The 15,531-nt window shown below is 41.6% G+C and overlaps 1 protein-coding gene across 1 annotated transcript in view; it reads right to left on the reverse strand.

Annotated features, from left to right (window-relative positions):
* LCMT1 (leucine carboxyl methyltransferase 1) overlaps positions 1–15,531 on the reverse strand; it is a 50,583-nt gene that overhangs the window by 19,493 nt on the left and 15,559 nt on the right. Inside the window, exons 2-5 of the mRNA XM_058569815.1 lie at positions 12,730–12,821; positions 10,956–11,077; positions 5,982–6,058; positions 4,145–4,206 (exon numbers count right to left, since the gene is read on the reverse strand). Coding sequence (XP_058425798.1) covers positions 4,145–4,206; positions 5,982–6,058; positions 10,956–11,077; positions 12,730–12,821 — 353 coding nt within the window. The remainder of the gene's footprint in view (positions 1–4,144; positions 4,207–5,981; positions 6,059–10,955; positions 11,078–12,729; positions 12,822–15,531) is intronic.

Here is a 15,531-nt window from a genome sequence, read left to right on the forward strand (position 1 = left end):
GAACACTTTAGTTAACAAAAAAAAAAAAAGAGGTCATAAAATGGAGACAGCCTCGGGAAGATTTCCAGACCATACAGAAGACTTGCGTGTTCATCTGTCCACCCAGCTAATACTTATTGAGCTCGCATTATGTCCTGGGCACTGAGCCAAGTTCTGGTAACAAACAGATGTACAAAAAGATGTGGTACCTGCCCCCATGGGGTTTACAATCCAGCAGGGAAGATGAAGAGTAAACAAGGACAAGTGTGGGAAGTGCTACAAAGTAGTTTGTGGGCGTGTATAATAGATTTCCCACTTCCTTTATAACAGAGTCCAGAATCCTTAGCATGGCCCACGAGAGCCTGCATGACGCACCCCTGACACCTCCTTCAGCTTCATCTTGAACTGTGCGCACCTCCCCCACCTCCAGTTGCATGCATCACTAGGCGATTTTGTCATTGTGCGAACACCACAGAATGCACTTACACAAACCTAGATGGTAGAGCCTACTACACACCTAGACTATATAGTACTAATCTTATGGAACCACCGCCATATATGCAGTCCATTGTTGACTGAAATGTCCTTATGTGGCACATTACTGTACTTTATATTCATCTAATTCCAAGAGGGAGTTGAGATGGATCACAAACACACTCATTCATTCTAGCATTCAGGTGTGTATTTATTCAGTCAACAATCTCTGTGTGCCAGGTGCTGTTCTAGGTGCTGGAGATACAGTGATGAACAAGACAGAAGAGGTCCCTGATCTCATGAGGCTTACCCCCTACAGGAGGGAGACAGACAATCACTAAATAAATGAATAATCAAGATAACATCAGAGTATTAAGTGCCATAAAGAAACTAAAGGAGGGTGATGAGAGGAGAGTATAACTAGAGGAGGAGGGAGAGGGTCTTTAGCCTGGTGGTCAGGGAGGGCCTCTCTGTGGAGGTGGCAGCTGAGCTGAGCTCATCAAGCAAAGATTAGGCAAAAAGAGTTCCAGGTTGAGGGAAGAGGAAGTGAAAAGGTTTGAAGATGAGAGCAAGATTGGCACACTCAGAGGACAGCAGGACAGTGTGGTTTATCAGTTACTGTGGTTGGAAACAAAATCAGGAGTCACAGAGAGGCTTGAATAACCATGTGAGTCCCACCCAGTAGGAAGTTTCAAGGAGAGTAATGGAACCTGATTTACTTTTTAAGAACTCATTCTGACTTACTTTTTGCTGCATGTCCATTTATACGCTTTTAATTTTTTACTCTGTGCATATTTTAGCTTAAAAAAAACATACATTATCAATTCTAAGATGCAGATTGTTTTTCACATTTTAACATTTCTGGAATCAGGATGCCTCTCCCAGTCAAGGAGGTATTGTGACCAGGGAACCAGGCAAAGAAAGGGTTACTGAGGATCCGATCAACAACTAACATGGTCTGTCAAATGTTTTTCAGACAAGAAGAAACTACGAGTTCTGTTTTGCAGAAACTGATGTCCCTTTTTGCAGAAACTGATGTCCCCGATTTTGCAGATGTTGCTATCTTGCAGAGAAACACGTTTGCAGCAAGACCCCTTTAAAATGTTCCAGCACCAAGCGTCCTAAAGTTACCTTAAGCTCATTAGCATCTTAAATTCTCCTCCTCTAGGAGGGTCCAAATAGCCATTTTCAGATCACGAGATACATGTAGTAACACGTGTGCCTGCTACACATGTGCCCAAAATGAACACAGCTGTTACACAGTTGTTACAAATAAACCTGTCCTCCTCTGCTCTCCTGTGTATAAAGTCTTCACTGGCATTTAGCTTGGAGTGTTCCCCATTGCTTGTGCAAGCAACAAACCTTTCCTTCAGCTCCTTCTGCCTTGGTTGTGCTTTTCAGCTCTGCACGCACCAAGAGATGAACCCAATGAGTTTGGTTACAGTATCAGTTTAATTTGTCAGCACTTTTTCTTCTTTATTGATAGGTAAACAGTGGTGATTCTTACAAGCATACTCTCAGAGGTTTGACGAAATATGGTAATTTTTAAATGAAATTTTTGTCAGTCTAATTATCACCTATCACTTTTCTCAAATTTTCATTCACACTTCTATTTCATTTATTTTTATTCAAATTTTCCTTTCTCAGCATAACAGAAAGATCAAAAACTATAAAGGATGAGATTGAAAAATTTGCCGACAGAAGACACAAACACAGAGTTACAAAATAAATAAGACTAATCAAAAAATCTGCAATAAAAAGGTTGACAAGGGACCTTCATCAAAGAACATATCTTTATGTTATACAGGGTTCCTATAAATTGAAAAGAAAAGGATGCAATTCAACTGGAAACAAAAAAGGGCAAAGGAAATAAAAAGGAAATTTACAAAGTCATCCCAACAGCCAATAAAATTAAGGAAAAGATACTCCATCTCACTAACTTTCAAAGTTATATAAAATTTTAAAATAATAGGATATTATTTCAGCCTATCAGATTGGTAGAAATTTTAAAAAATTATAATACTCAGTGTAAGTGAAGGTGTAGGGAAAGAAAATCCTCACCCACTCTAGTGAAAACATAAATTAGTAAAAAGGGTCTTGAAGAACAGTTGGGCAATAGCTAAAATTCATAATGGGCAATTCTTTGAGCTACCAATTCCTGCAAATATGCACATAATCATATGCTTTCTACAACACTGTTTAACATAAAAACATTAAAAAGGTAGCAATCTAAATGACCATGAGTAGGAAACACATTAAATAAAATAGAATTTCCATGCAAAGGAGTATTATAAAGCTGTTAGAAAGGTAGATCTATACCTGTGATCTACCTATATGAGGTAGATCCACACATGCTAACATGAAAAGACAGCCATGATTTACTGGGTGTGAAAAGAGCAACTTATAAAACATTATGTATAAATTATTCACTGTTTATTAAAATTACATATAAATCTATATTTATCTATAGAATTAGAGAGTCATTCATTCAACAAATACATATTGAACTAGAACATATATTTATTCAATGTGTATATACATTCATTCAACAGAAGTCTACTGAAACTTTTATGTGCCAGGCCCCGGATTAAATTTCTGTGTGTATATATTTACCTGTCTCCAGGTATATTGCTCATCTGTAGGAGAAGACATTCAACACTGGTTATGCTGAGGGTGGGGTTATGGAGGGTCTTTACTTTCTATTTCATATATTTCTACATTGTTTCATCAAAAAGAATGCAAAGTATTAGGTCTTTTGTTACACATAGTCATTCTGACACAAATATTAACCAAATATATAGAAAATTATGATAGCAAAAGTGTGGAAAAGCAAACAGGCCAGAAAATGGCAAAGCCTGAATAGGTTCTATTTACAGTCATAGGAGGGAAACAAAGGATGGAAGAGGTATTTTCTGTGGAAAGTTAACTGGGAATCTGATCACCAGAAGGACAGAGTGACTAAAGCAATGTGGTTGTGTGTAAAAGGAGGCTTATAGAGTTGTCTGATGTTTACCGTGTCATCGTGTCGACCATCCGAGAAGACCATCCTGAGCATGTTTTCTGACCTGAATTATTAACAAGCCCCTCGAACATCTCTGTCAGACACAGACTGAAGACAACGGAAAATTCTGGAAGAGGTTTACTGTAACTTGAAAGGCTTAGAAATGAGGAAAGTGTTGCTAAACATTCATAATTAAAACTTCAGGGGAAAAATTGACTGCAGGGGCTAAGGAGGTAACAGAAACGAGGGAGGCTGGTTGGGAATAAGACAAGGGAGAGGGATGGGGACAGAAGTGGAGAACACACGACCCCTCCAAATGAGGCAGCCGCTGTTCAATTACTGCCACATGGGAGTTAGGTTCTACTGCTGCCAGATCTGATTTTTCCAAAGAAAGCTAGAAATCAAGATTTTCATCAAAAATCCTCAATTTCTGAAATGTTGGCAACTAATTTAAACTTTTTTTCAAAGATTTAAGATTGGGGACCTATGGACATTTTAGTAGAGTCATACAAGAAATTGTTTTAAATTCCTTCATGGTAACTGCAATAAAAGTGTAAATGTATCAGCAGAAGTACATGCTGTGTGACATCTTGTGCACACACATACACACCATCTTGAAGAAGAAAAGGGGAAAAAAAGCAAAAACAGTTATATAGTCCATACTGTATCACTTAGGTTAAGGATACTTGCCCATTTGAAGTGTGTCCTCTGAATGTAAGTCTAAAATGGGTTTTGACAGGACAGACTTGAATCTATGGGAAGATGGGAAAGAGGATAAAGATGAGTCAAGTAGCTCATTTACTGCAAAAATGCAGACACCCACTCAGAAATGGCACATATACACTGCTATTGTTCAAAGCAAGGGCCACTCCAGAAGGCCTTCTGTTTAATTACATTTGACCCCAGGCACTTACAGCAAAAATTCATTGGATACAGGTCTCGGGTTAGGTCAGCTAAGCATTACACTCAGAATTTGATGTCAAATCACAAACTGATCATGAAATACTTAGAAACAGCTAAAGATAGGCTAGCAAGAATTTTCCAAATGTTCCAGTGTTTTCAGGTCATCTCAAGTTTCTTGCCTCTTCTCAATCAAACAAAATTTTTAAGATAGCTATTATTTCTCAGAGATAATGAAAAAAATTGACTTTCACTCAGACCTAAAGTTCAGCAACATTTATGTGGTAACTCCCTCAATCAAGAATATGTAAAAAATCAGAAATCAGAGAGCCAAAATCAATATCCCATCAACCATACACAAACACCACTGCATTTTTCACCCCAGGAAACCATCTCCGGCCTTAATTTAGAGCCTACTTACTCTTATTTCACTCAGAGTTCTAATAAGCTTAGTCATACTTTGCAGTTTCCAGAGCATCAGAATTGCCACATATCATCTAAAAAGCATATTTAATATAAAATATAATTTTGTATTTGGAAAGGGTAAAAAACTTATTTTCATTGGATAAACTAGAAAAAAAAAGTATGAAAAATATTTCTAGTTTGTGAGGATTAGCCATCTCTAAAGGACCAGCTGAAACTTTTATGTTTATTAAAATTTTTTTTAAATATAAGAATTAGAATTTTATTTAAATAACTGATTTAAAAAGGAGAGAAGGAGTGTAGGTTAAAACCACAGTCATGTGCCACATAATGACCTTTCAGTCAACAACGGACTGCACATATGACGGTGGCCCCCATAAGATTAGTACCATGTAGCCCAGGTGTGTAGTAGGGTGTACCATCCAGGTTTGTGAAGGTACATTCCATGATGTTCACATGACACTGAAATCACCCAAGGCCGCATTTCTCAGAATGTATTGTTAGGCGACCCATGACTGTACTGAGAAACCATGACCTTGGGCTTGAAGTCAGGGTTTAAATTTCAGCTCCACTCCTTCCTAGCTAGGTGACCTTAGGCAAATTAACTTCTTTGAGCCTCAGTTTCCTCATCTGTAAAAACGGGCTAATAATAGCACTTAATTCATGAGTCTGCTCTGAGGATTGAATAAGACAACCCAAGCGAGGCATTTAACATGGTGCTAGGCAAAGCAAAGCTCTCACCAAAGATTAGCAAACTCGTCACCTACAACTTTGCCAACTCCTTGAAACCTGGACTCAGAATGGCCCCCATAATATCTCATAGACAATAAGTGATTAACTTCAGTTACCCATTCATTCATTCAAAAAATATTTACTACACATCTACTCAGGACCACGTATTTTCTGTGTGCTGGGGATAAAGAAGTAAACAAAATACATATAAAAATTCAGATTATTAAACTACTACAGGTCATTTCTTAAGTGTTCAGAGAAATTACGTTAATGGATAGAAGAGTTACAGGGGAGGATATGTTTCATTTTGAGGACTGCACGACACATTGGAATGAGGGTCTCGGGGCAAGAAAGAAAGTGAGGAGAGCAAGACCCTAAATAAAATGAGGTCCCTGCCACTCAGACCTGCCATCTACTGAAGGCTCGTTCTGAATTCTAAAAGGCTCTTTCTTCCAGCCAAAGCCACACTTACTTGATGCTGTGCAGCTTTCTTGTGACTATCCCTGGAAAGTCAACTTCAAAATATTTACTTGGGAGAAGATCTTCATCCTGAGAAAAAACACATAGTAATCTTTATAATTACTTATTCACTCACACATTTACTGATCATCTTCACAGACCAAGTACCAGGCCCTGCAGAGCAATGGGGTATTTAAGGATTTTAAATCAGGGAATGATATGGTCAGAAACGTATTTTCCAAATTACTTTGGTCTCAGCATGAAGAATGGATGGAGGAAGAAAAGAGATTACTGTAGTGGTCCAGGTAAGAAGTAATGGGGAGCCGGAGCTGGGGGAGTGGCCTCTGGGATGGACGTGGGGAGGAGTTAGGAGGCGCTTTGGAAGTAGAACATAACAGTATTTTTCAAAAAGCAACTTGAGACCAATTAGAGAGGGTCAGGAAATCAATGTAGTGGGTTTTGACCAGCATTTTTTGGATGAAATGGAATAAAATAGCAAATATCAGAAAGCAACACATGAGGCGAGAGTAGGTACTATTTTGTGATACATTTACTTTTTTCTGTGACTGGGGAGTATAGTAGGTTGTAAAGAACAGGCACTCTGGAGCCCGGGGGACAGGGTTCAAATCCCAGCTGCACCACTTGTTCACTGTGAGGCCTTGGGAAAGTCACTAAACTCCCAGGGCCAAGGTTTCCTCATTTGAAAAGAGGAGAAAATGATACCACCTCATGGGGTTGTGAGGATTAATGAGGAAATACATGAGTGACACTCAGAACAGGGCCTGCACTTAGTAAGCACCATGTGTGTGCCCTTATTATTTACAGACATCGGTACATAGATGTGGGTGCTGGCTTGGATGTACATTTATTTTTTACAGTGGGCCGCAGTAAAAAAAATGTGACAGCCACACACACATACACGCACACACATAGAGCCCTGCTTCCCCCTTCTGCTCTTCCTAGCTTGGTTGGTGCTACCCACCCCCGTCCCCAGTCACCCACTGGTCATCCTAGTATTCTCTCCATCTCTTCCCTGTCCGATCACTCAGCCCTGCTGACTACTCTGGAATGCATCCTCTCCTCCTCAGCTCTATCACCAACTGCGCAGACTAAAACAACACCCCTTTCTGGTCTTTTTCTACAACACACTTCATGTTGCACACAGCAGCTCTTCACATCTCTAAGACTTAGCAAGAAGCAAGGTGCTCTACAACCCAGCCAACCTGCCCAGCTTCTGGCCTAGTATTCTTTTAACATCCCTGCTCCCGTCTGCATTTATATTCCAGAAATACAGAATTACTTATTTAAAAAGAAAGTTGCTGATATCCAGAACTGGTGGTGGCTTCAATGGTATAGGACGGGATAAAGGAAAAGGAGGGGTAAGGATGACATTCTTGTTTCTGCCTTGAGCAACCGGGCAGGTAAGAGAACCATTTATGTAGACAGTAATAAGAGATAAAGAGCAAGTATGGAGGGGCAGCAGACCCCCTGAGGACATGATGGGGGCAGAAATCATGAGCAAGCATTTCCTAGTAGGAAGGTGACCCCTAAGGGCAAGTAGCTCCCCCCACCCACACAGACACTGTGTGGTGCTTAAAATCCTAGAAAATCTGGTCTGGGGGAAGGAGGAAGGAAGAAAGGGTGGGAGGGAGGGAGAGGGGAAGAGAGAGAGAGAGAAATAGAGAGAAGGGAACAAGAGAGGAAGGAAAGGAAGGTGGAAGGGAGGGAGGGAGTAGGCGGGGAGAGAGAAACAGACAAACAAGACAGTTTACTGACATATCAGAGGATCCCCGGCCTGTCAGCAGAGTAGGGCAATGTAAAAGCTATCTGAAGATACTTGGAGGATGTGTTTAAAGGATATGTGGATATTGGTCTTGTTGTCTCACGCACCTTCCACCTGGGATGGTCCCCTGGCTGCACCAGCAGAGGCTTAGCTGCGAGTCACAGGCTTTCTGGGGCCACTGCTGTGTGAGCTCAGTCTATATGATCTCAGGGGCCCAAGACTGTTTGGATGGTTGAAGACTCCCATCTTCAGACAGCAGACGAGAATAGGGCAAAGGAAAGCCCGTATTGTCACCAACAAAGAATAATAAGGGGTTAGAGAAACCCTTTAACGGGTTTTCTAACTTTTGCTAGGAAATTCTACAGACCTTTCAAGAGCTTTTACTCACAGGGTATAGAAAGTTAAGTATAGTCTAAAATTCCAGAAGACAATGAGAACAACTAAAAGCAAATGCATGACGGACAGCATAGAGTCCTACATCTCGGATGGGTCTTCTTACTTTGTAAAGAGCTTTCCCTGCAGTAGCTCACTTGATCCTCATAACAATTCTGAATAAGAGGGCACTGTGGAAGGAAAGCTTCCAAAAAGCACACTTGGAGCTTTTAAGAAACAGACATCCTCTTCCTCGGCTTTCAAAAAGGGGCAAAATGGCTGTGGCAAGTGATGCTTCCACTTTTTATTCTGTGATTCCCTAGGTCCTTCTGACCATCCACTCCCAAATAGCTCGCAAGTCACAAGGAGGCAGAGAAGACACCCAAGACTGAGTATAAGTACCAGAGAGCAGCCAGGACCAGCCAGGAGGAAGGGTACCCCTCAGACTCAAAGCAGATCCAACATGGCTGACTGCCTCATGGGATGCCAATATTGACAATGCTTCCCTTACATACTGGACCCTTTGGTTGTGCAGAAATAGAATTCAAGAGACATGAAGAAACTGAGGCCCCTTAAAGGCTTTCACTCACTCATTATTCTTTGTTTGTGACAATACAAGCTTTCCCTTGCCCTATTCTTGTCCGCTGCCTGAAGATGGGGGTCTTCAACCATCCAGTCTTGGGCCCCTGAGATCATATAGACCTACCTCATGCAGTAGTGGCAGCAGAAAGCCTTGACGCACAGCTAAGCCTCTGCTGGTGCAGCCAGGGGACCATCCCACGTGCAAGGTGCATGAGACAACAAGACTGATGGACAAGATTTTCCCAACTCTTTTATAGAAGCATGTGTATCTCTAAAACAGGGATTAGCAAACTTTCTATAAAAAGCCAGAAAGTAAGTATTTTAGCCTGAGCAGCCTAGATGGTCTCTGACATAACTGTTCAACTCTGCTGTCAGTGCTAAAGCCACCACAGATGATATGTAAATAAATGGGACTGGCTGCATTCCAATAAAACTTTATTTACAAAAATAAGTGGCAGGCTGAATTTGGCCCATGCAACCGCTGCTCTAAAAGAGCAAACAAGCATAGCATTTTTTTTTGCTGAGGAAGATTCGCCCTGAGCTAACATCTGTGCCAGTCTTCCTCTATTTTGTATGTGGGTCGCCACCACAGCCTGGCCACCAACAAGTGGTAGAGCTCTGTGCCCGGGAACCGAACCCAGGCCACCAGAGTGTGCCAAACTTAACCACTACGCCACGGGGCTGGCCCCCATAGTATTTTTTTTTTTTAAAGGCACTTTAGATTTTAAAAAATCCCTTCAGACCAATATAATTATCAAATACAACAAAAAACTTCCACAAAAGACTTTCAGACCCTGTGCTATTCTCCTTCCTCACTACTGATAGACAACCTTTTTCTTGGAAGGGGCATATATGCCTCAGTGAACCTTGCTCAGAAATAAAAATCTCAGATTTATTATTAACTCACAAGACAGGAGAAAAAAACAAACCATGTGACCAAGTCAAAAGGCTGTCAGGCCCAAAGGAGGGACTTTCCCAGTGGCCCCTGTTAACACTGACACTGCACATTCTCTTACACTGCATTCTGTTCCAGTTCCTTCCACCACACCACGGTCACTGTGTTACAGAAGCACAATCGACCTACAGAAAAGACCCCCTGGGACACCCACAGGGCTGTGTGTAGAAGAAAGAGGAAGGAGTCTGGAGTTCAATGAGCTCGAGTCCAATGTCTATTCCACATTCCCATGCCACTGGCTATCTAATTTGGGGGGAGTCACAAACTCTCGTAGTCCCGCTTTCCCCAACTGTGTAACACTCTCCCCTCTCACAGAGCTCTCATGTTAATTCATGAGGTCATGTATGTAAAAGCATGTCATAAATGTTAGTTACCTTATCCTGAATGAAAAATACAGAGGCAAACGCGTATACTAAGACCATGTTGAGGCCACTGATTTCTCACTTGAGTAAGAGAAAGGTTGGGGGCTCTGATTACCAAAGACTGTCTTATCAGATGAGCTGATTAGGGACAAAACAGATAAGCAGGTCGGGTCATGTCCATACGCTCTAATTTATCCTGGTGTACGTCTGCAAGAAATCTGGGGAAATGCACGTACCCATTACTGCCACATGACTGACCTGATAGAAGACCCTAGAAAAATCTGTACAAACCTACCAACAAGAAAATGCAATCAGTGGGATCTTTGTAGGGCAAAGGTTTAGAGGTAAAATTCCAGCTCAGGAGTCAAAGTCCAGTGCTTTAGTCCTGGTTCTGCCACTAATTAGACCCAAGTTTCCTATCCTGTGAGTGAGTCTAATTATACCTGCTCTTGAACCCTAACAGAGCAGGTAAGGGATCAAATCAGAGAATGGCTACAAACGGGCTTCATATCATATTATCATCACCCAGCCTTGCAAATCTCCAAATACTACCTAAGGCACTGTGCCAACAATAAAAGCTTAGTTATCATCAAAATTACAAATGCATGTGCTCACTATCTCAGCAATTCCACCAGTAGAACTTTTTTTCCTGATATATTCCCACATATGCAGAGGCAAATATACACAACGATTTTTATTATAACAGCAAAAGATGAGAAACAACCCACATATCCTTCACTAGGGCCCTGATAAGACAAAGTATGGGGCTGATGGGGACTATGAGGGGTATACAAGCAGCAGGGGACAGGGGTGGGAAACAGGCTTGTCACTGCATCCCTTTTAATATATTTTTAAAATTTTTGAATAAGGTGAACATCTTCACAAAATTAAATTTAAAGAATTGGGGAAAAAAGAGGGGGAATTTTTATTTACCTTTAATGTCCAGAAGGCAGTGTCCATACCAGCCCCGAGGTTTACAATCTGACACTGACATTCTATCTTCTGTAGAAATGCCTTTATAAGCTGCCTGACTCCATAGACGCGAGCAAAATATCCTGAGAGAGAGACAGAGAAACAAGCTATCACTCACTGACAACAGAGTGCCAAGCCCACTGCACCAGGAGAGCAAAACAGAACACTTCTGCCCTTCTTCAGGGTCAGCGGATTATCTGTTGACTTGATGGGTCAACAGATAACTTTCAAATTCTCTTCCTTTTTTTTCCCCAGCCGTTTGAATCAAAGTTAAGTACAATCTATTTAATGGTAGAATTAACTATCTTAAGAAAACTAAAATGTCCTATAATTTTACTTATGAAAGACAAGTATTTTACATCAAAACATCTGATCTAAAATGTTCCTCTTGGAAATGTGCTTTTTCATGGCTATAGTGAAAGCTATTCAGTACTCTGGTAAAACTCAAAATTGCAAGTTCATATGGAAAATAATAATTTTAGGTCAGGAAATTGGGCAGATGAATATCAAAGCAAAGAAAGACATATTTCTTATTGTGTCCCTTGCATCTCCACCCTGTACGGGTTAGAACCTCTGTGTTTATTACATGGCATCACAGATTGGGCGGGGAATGGTTGCCTAATAAATTGACTTGTTAAGCTCTGGGGTGGGGAGCTGAGGCAAAGGAGGTGAGACATAAAGAAGGAAGAAGGAAGATAAAATCTGTCTGTGTTCTAAAGCCCAGCTGCTCTAAGTGTGACTATTTTAAGAACGAAATTTGAGAGTATCATTTAGAAACTTTTATTGCAATTTGACAGAGGAATCTTATACCTGTTGAATCTACTATTAAATAATTTGGGCTTGTATTTTGCATGTCTTTTTCATTTTATTTTTCTAGTAAATCATTTTTATTGTATTTTGCAGAAATATCATCCACAATGGATTGGATTTTGGAAAAAAAAGATCCTCCCCACACAGTTTGGGAAGCATTCTCCTATTGGGCTGCAGGTCCCCAGTATAGAGGCAAACCCAGGGAGAGGAAGAAGGAAGGAAGGAGGGCTGACATGCTGCCCAGGGCACAGAGTCAGTTGCCATGGCGGGTCCCTGCTTCTGCAGCATTCCGAAGGAAATCTGCCTCAAAAGCACAGGAGGAAGGCTTAAGGCCTCTTCGCCAGGACTTGATCAATCTTACCGACACCTGGTTTCACCCTCAGCTCAAAGCAAATACCATTGTCCTTATTCTCAGGAACCAGCACTTCAAAATTTCTTTGCTTTCTTAAAGAACCTACCTACAGGAATCCATCTTTCGGGCCAAGATTCCCTGCACACACAAGAATTATCTGGTCAGTTCCTCAATCTGGTTGAGACTGTCACACTCCTGTCTCAAATTCTTTGACTTCCTTGATGGAAATTATCTGCAGAGCCTAATACAGTTACTAACACTTTAATAAGGCAACAAAATAGTTCACCGTAGAAGATAAATGGCTTTTAAACACATGAAAATGATCTTCAACCTTACCCATAAATAAAAGGAATATAAAATAAAATTACCGTTAAGACACCATTTTTCAAGCATCGGATTAACAAAGATTAAACAGTTTCATAATACATTGTGTTGGGGAGGCTGTTGGTAAATAAGCACTTCACCTACTAGTGGAGAGAGTGCACACCGGAACTCTCTTTATAGGAATGAATCCCTAAAACCTCAGGCCTCTCAGCTGATGAGGAGATGTTGGGGAGGGAGATGGTCACTTGCCTCTGTTAATTTCAGGGGCCTTCCTCTCTTTAGACAGTCTCACAAAATGCTCGATGTAAGGGTCATGCCAGTAGCCAATGCTTACTGCAAACCTGAAAGGGAGGAAAAAGGAGGCAGGTGAGTAGAGAGTAGGTTCAGGCCAGAGTCCACGGCCAAGTTCCCAGCTCAAGGATCCAGAGGAAAATTATCTGCCTCAAAAGGCCAACGAAGGGGCCTGCCCAGTGGTGTAGTGGTTAAGTTCACACGCTCTGCTTCAGCAGCCCAGGGTTCACGGGCTCGGATCCCGGGCACGGACCTACACACCGCTCATCAAGCCATGCTGTGGTGGCAACCCATATACAAAATAGACAAAGACCGGCACAGATGTTAGCTCAGGGACAATCTTCCTCACCAAAAAAAGAAAAAAGAAAAAAAAGGCAACCAATGCACATTTAGTGCTCCACCACAAATTTAAAGAGACTCACCTATCCATCTTTTTATTCATGTACACCGCCCATCACATTTCCCACAGTGGTCATTTCTCACCTTTCTTTCCTCGTATTGTTAATTCCTTTCCCAGAACTCTAAATAGCAAATAACCTTATCTATACTTCATATAGAAGACCTGTACCACTTATTTACTTAGCAAACTCACAGGCCAGATCTAGTCAGATACCTCTACCTAACCAAAAGTTCTGTGTCCAGAGAAAGGAGAACCAGAAGTATCTGGCAAACATCACTAATAACTACCTAAGTATATCTCCTGACTCTGTATTAGGTGCTAGTCATTTCATGTCCCTTAAGGAGGTCACAGCGGGGAAATGAGGAACAAATAAACAAAACAGCTACAACCTGGAAAATGCTATGGTAGCCTAAACTCTCTGTACCCCAGTGTACACTACAAGGAGTTAAAGCTTTAGCATTCCAAGCCTGGGAGCTGAAGCCCGGATTACCACTGGAAGTCTTCTGTCAACCATGAGTGGAACCAGCTTGAGGACAACTGAGAAGTCATGGAAGGAACCTGGTTCCCTAAGGCAGTGCCACACCACTGTGGACCTGGAGCCTGCTCTACCTCTCAACAGATACTTTGTGAGATGATAAGTATCTTCACCATTTGAGCCAACTTGAGCCAACTTGAGCCAGGCTTCTGTTACATGCAGCCTGAAGCACCCTAAGTGATATCCTGAGTAATACACTCATTTCCATGTTGATTGATTAAGTAAGCTGAAAATTAAGACATGTGTACGTGTGTGAGTGTGTGTGTGTATCTATACGTGTGTGTGTATGTATGGGATTTCTCCCAGCTGGATTCTGAGCTCCCAGAAACAGATACTGTATCTTTTCTTTACATCTACCAACAAGGCTTACTGCTGCCTTGACTGCAATAGGTGCTGAATTCTGTACAAACATGTCCCCCACAGTCTCTCGCATCCATATTTGCACATGCATAGACACTCATGAGGAAGTACATGTTCAGCTACTCAGTGCAGCAACTCAGCACAGAAATACACAAAGACTCACTAAGGGACACGATTTGCTATAAGCCCAGACTGTCACAGGGAAATAGGAGACCAGTGAGTTTTACAGATTAAACCTGCTCACTTATCTAAAATAATGCTTTTCAAACAGTGAGCTGTTTCAATATCATAAAATCAGTTCAATAGTTTACATATCTGCATTTTAAAAAATGAAGTAAAACAAAATATCAGCATGTATCACACATTGTAAGGGTTAAGACTGTTGCAGGAAGCTTTTGTTTCAAGTGTGTGTTGGGGGTGTAAGTGCAATGAAAAATGTGTTTTCTCACTGTTGGTGGCCATGTGATGAACACTGATTTCAAAGGCATCATCTGATGCCATCTAGCGGTAAAAGCCATATCAGCAGTTGAGGCAAGAATGGCAGACCAGTGATGAGAACACTCACTGAACAGTTTAAGGGTTGGCAGGGCCTTAGAAATGATCTAGTCAACCCCACCACCCAGTGCAAGAATCCTTTCAACAGTACTAAGCCACTGCCTGACTACTCCCCACAAAGAAGGCACTCTCCTTCTTAGCAGCACTGCTAAGCAACTGCTGTAAAGCTGATCAATTTGCCTCCCTCTAAGCGCTCCTTGTTGGACTTATTATTGCCGCTTGGATAACAAGGAGCAGTTTCTATTCCTCTCAGCTTGTATCATCAGTCGATTTAATACTATTGATTTAGTCAATCAATATTTATTGAGTGTCTGCTAAGTGCCAGGCATTGGGGACTGTGTCTTGTTCACAGTGGTGAATAAGACAGAGAAGGGACAGAGACAAAGATAAATAAGAGATGAGGACAAATGAAGATTCAATAGTATGGAGGATAGAGGGACCTACTTTAGAGAAGGTGAAAGGGAAGGCCTCTCTAAAAAGGGGCTGCTGAGTTGAGTCCTAGAGAATTGGAGAAAGTCAGCTGTGCAAAAGGCATTCCAGACAGAAAGAACAGCAGATAGAAACACTCTGGGTGGGAATGGACCGGGAATGTTCCAGGAGCAGAAAGTAGGCACGGGGGCTGGAGACCAGGAGAAACCAGAGAGGAGGCTAGAGAGAGAAGCAGGCTCGGGTCACACAGGACCTGGCAGGAGCCTGGGACTGATGTCAAGAGCACACTGGACCTGGCCAGTGATGCGCAACACGAAAGGTGGGGAGATGCAACAGGACGTAACACAAGTAAATCTGATCCTAGTTCCCACGATTCCTACTTCCTAGTGTTTCTAACACGTGTCTCTTTCCAGTCCTCACATCTAGATGACTGCCAGTGGTTTCCATGCCTCCGAGGAAAAACGACCTCACTGATTTGCCT

Source organism: Diceros bicornis, chromosome 26 (genome assembly GCF_020826845.1).
Source record: "Diceros bicornis minor isolate mBicDic1 chromosome 26, mDicBic1.mat.cur, whole genome shotgun sequence".
NCBI classification, from domain to species: domain Eukaryota; kingdom Metazoa; phylum Chordata; class Mammalia; order Perissodactyla; family Rhinocerotidae; genus Diceros; species Diceros bicornis.